At 38.1% G+C, this 1,261-nt stretch overlaps 1 protein-coding gene across 1 annotated transcript in view; it reads right to left on the bottom strand.

Annotated features, from left to right (window-relative positions):
* Positions 1–1,261, bottom strand: part of LOC107554570 (trafficking protein particle complex subunit 9-like) — a 171,180-nt gene that overhangs the window by 105,873 nt on the left and 64,046 nt on the right. The window contains exon 7 of the mRNA XM_016237130.1: positions 507–649. Coding sequence (XP_016092616.1) covers positions 507–649 — 143 coding nt within the window. The remainder of the gene's footprint in view (positions 1–506; positions 650–1,261) is intronic.

The following is a 1,261-nucleotide window of genomic DNA, read 5'->3' as shown; positions in this document are numbered from 1 at the left end:
TGCAGAGTGGCTTCTTCATAAATACATTTTGTGGCTGTATTCATTCAGCAGATGTGACCTCCCCCTTAATAAAGCAGCCGAGCACTCATTACCATTACAGGACAGTGTGTATGTACAGTATATCATGATGTAAACTACCTAAATGGATGTACGGTGAGGTTTCATAGTGTTCTGATGCTGTTTGTCAACATAATCACAATCTCTTATTTGTCTTTAACTTGTTTACAGTGTTCATATTCCATCTTGTTTTATTAACTCTCTAGAGACGTTGTTAAAAACAAAAGCGCCAGGCTTGCTAGTAATATTGTATGTCAAACCATATAGTAATTTTGAATTGCAAAAATAGTGTTTTGAATTGTAGGCTTAAAAAAATACAAGAACCCTGGGTACCAATATAAACTACCTTTAAAAAAAAATGCTACAAATGCACTAAATGTGGTCTTTTTAAGACATGTTGTAGACAGAGGCTTGCCTCTTGAGTATAGAGTAAATGCATTGTTTGATACCTGGTGGCAGGTAAAGTGCTGACTCGCGTGAAGAAAACTGAAGGTTCAACATCCACTCTGACCCCCAGACTGAGCTCGCGGTAGTAGCCCTCCACCTGACCGGCTCCTCCGCTGTATTTAAAGGTCAACACAGCCTCCAGTGTCTACAGAGAGACAGACAGACAGAATAAAACACATCAGTAACTGAAACACACCAGAATCATGGATCTTAAGCACAGACCAATTCATTTACAATTGAAGAAATTCAAAAATCCTGAATGGCTGCTTATGATCACATGACCTTTAACAGGAACATTAAAGCATCAGCTCATCCAAAATTGAAAACAGTATTGTTTACTCATATCTCACGTCACTCCAGACTCTTTATGCTGGTCTTTTTCATACGACGAAAGCATGTAGAGGCTTGTCTGGCTGTCGAAGAATAACACGAAAGCGCCATAAAAGCACTGTATAAGTAGTCCCTGTATCTTGTGCCCTGTGCCCAGTGATTTGATAGCTTTGTATGAGAGACCAAATAAGTTGTTATGACTTCAAAAAACACATTCATATGAAATACTGTTTGGTACTTTTATGGTGCTTTTTTTGTCCTTTATGGAGCTTAAATGCCACTGGTCACTCGCTGCTTTAGTTGTACTGAATAAAGTAGCTCTGAAATTCTTACATTCCACAAATAAAAGAAAGTCTGGTTTGAAGGGTGAATAAATCATGGCAAAATGCTTAATTTTCATTGTAGGTACAAAAAATGCAACGCAACG

This window comes from Sinocyclocheilus grahami, unplaced genomic scaffold, assembly GCF_001515645.1.
Source record: "Sinocyclocheilus grahami isolate Dianchi unplaced genomic scaffold, SAMN03320097.WGS_v1.1 scaffold507.1, whole genome shotgun sequence".
NCBI classification, from domain to species: domain Eukaryota; kingdom Metazoa; phylum Chordata; class Actinopteri; order Cypriniformes; family Cyprinidae; genus Sinocyclocheilus; species Sinocyclocheilus grahami.
Note: the sequence above shows the minus strand (reverse complement) of the source record. Positions and strands in the feature narration are given on the sequence as shown.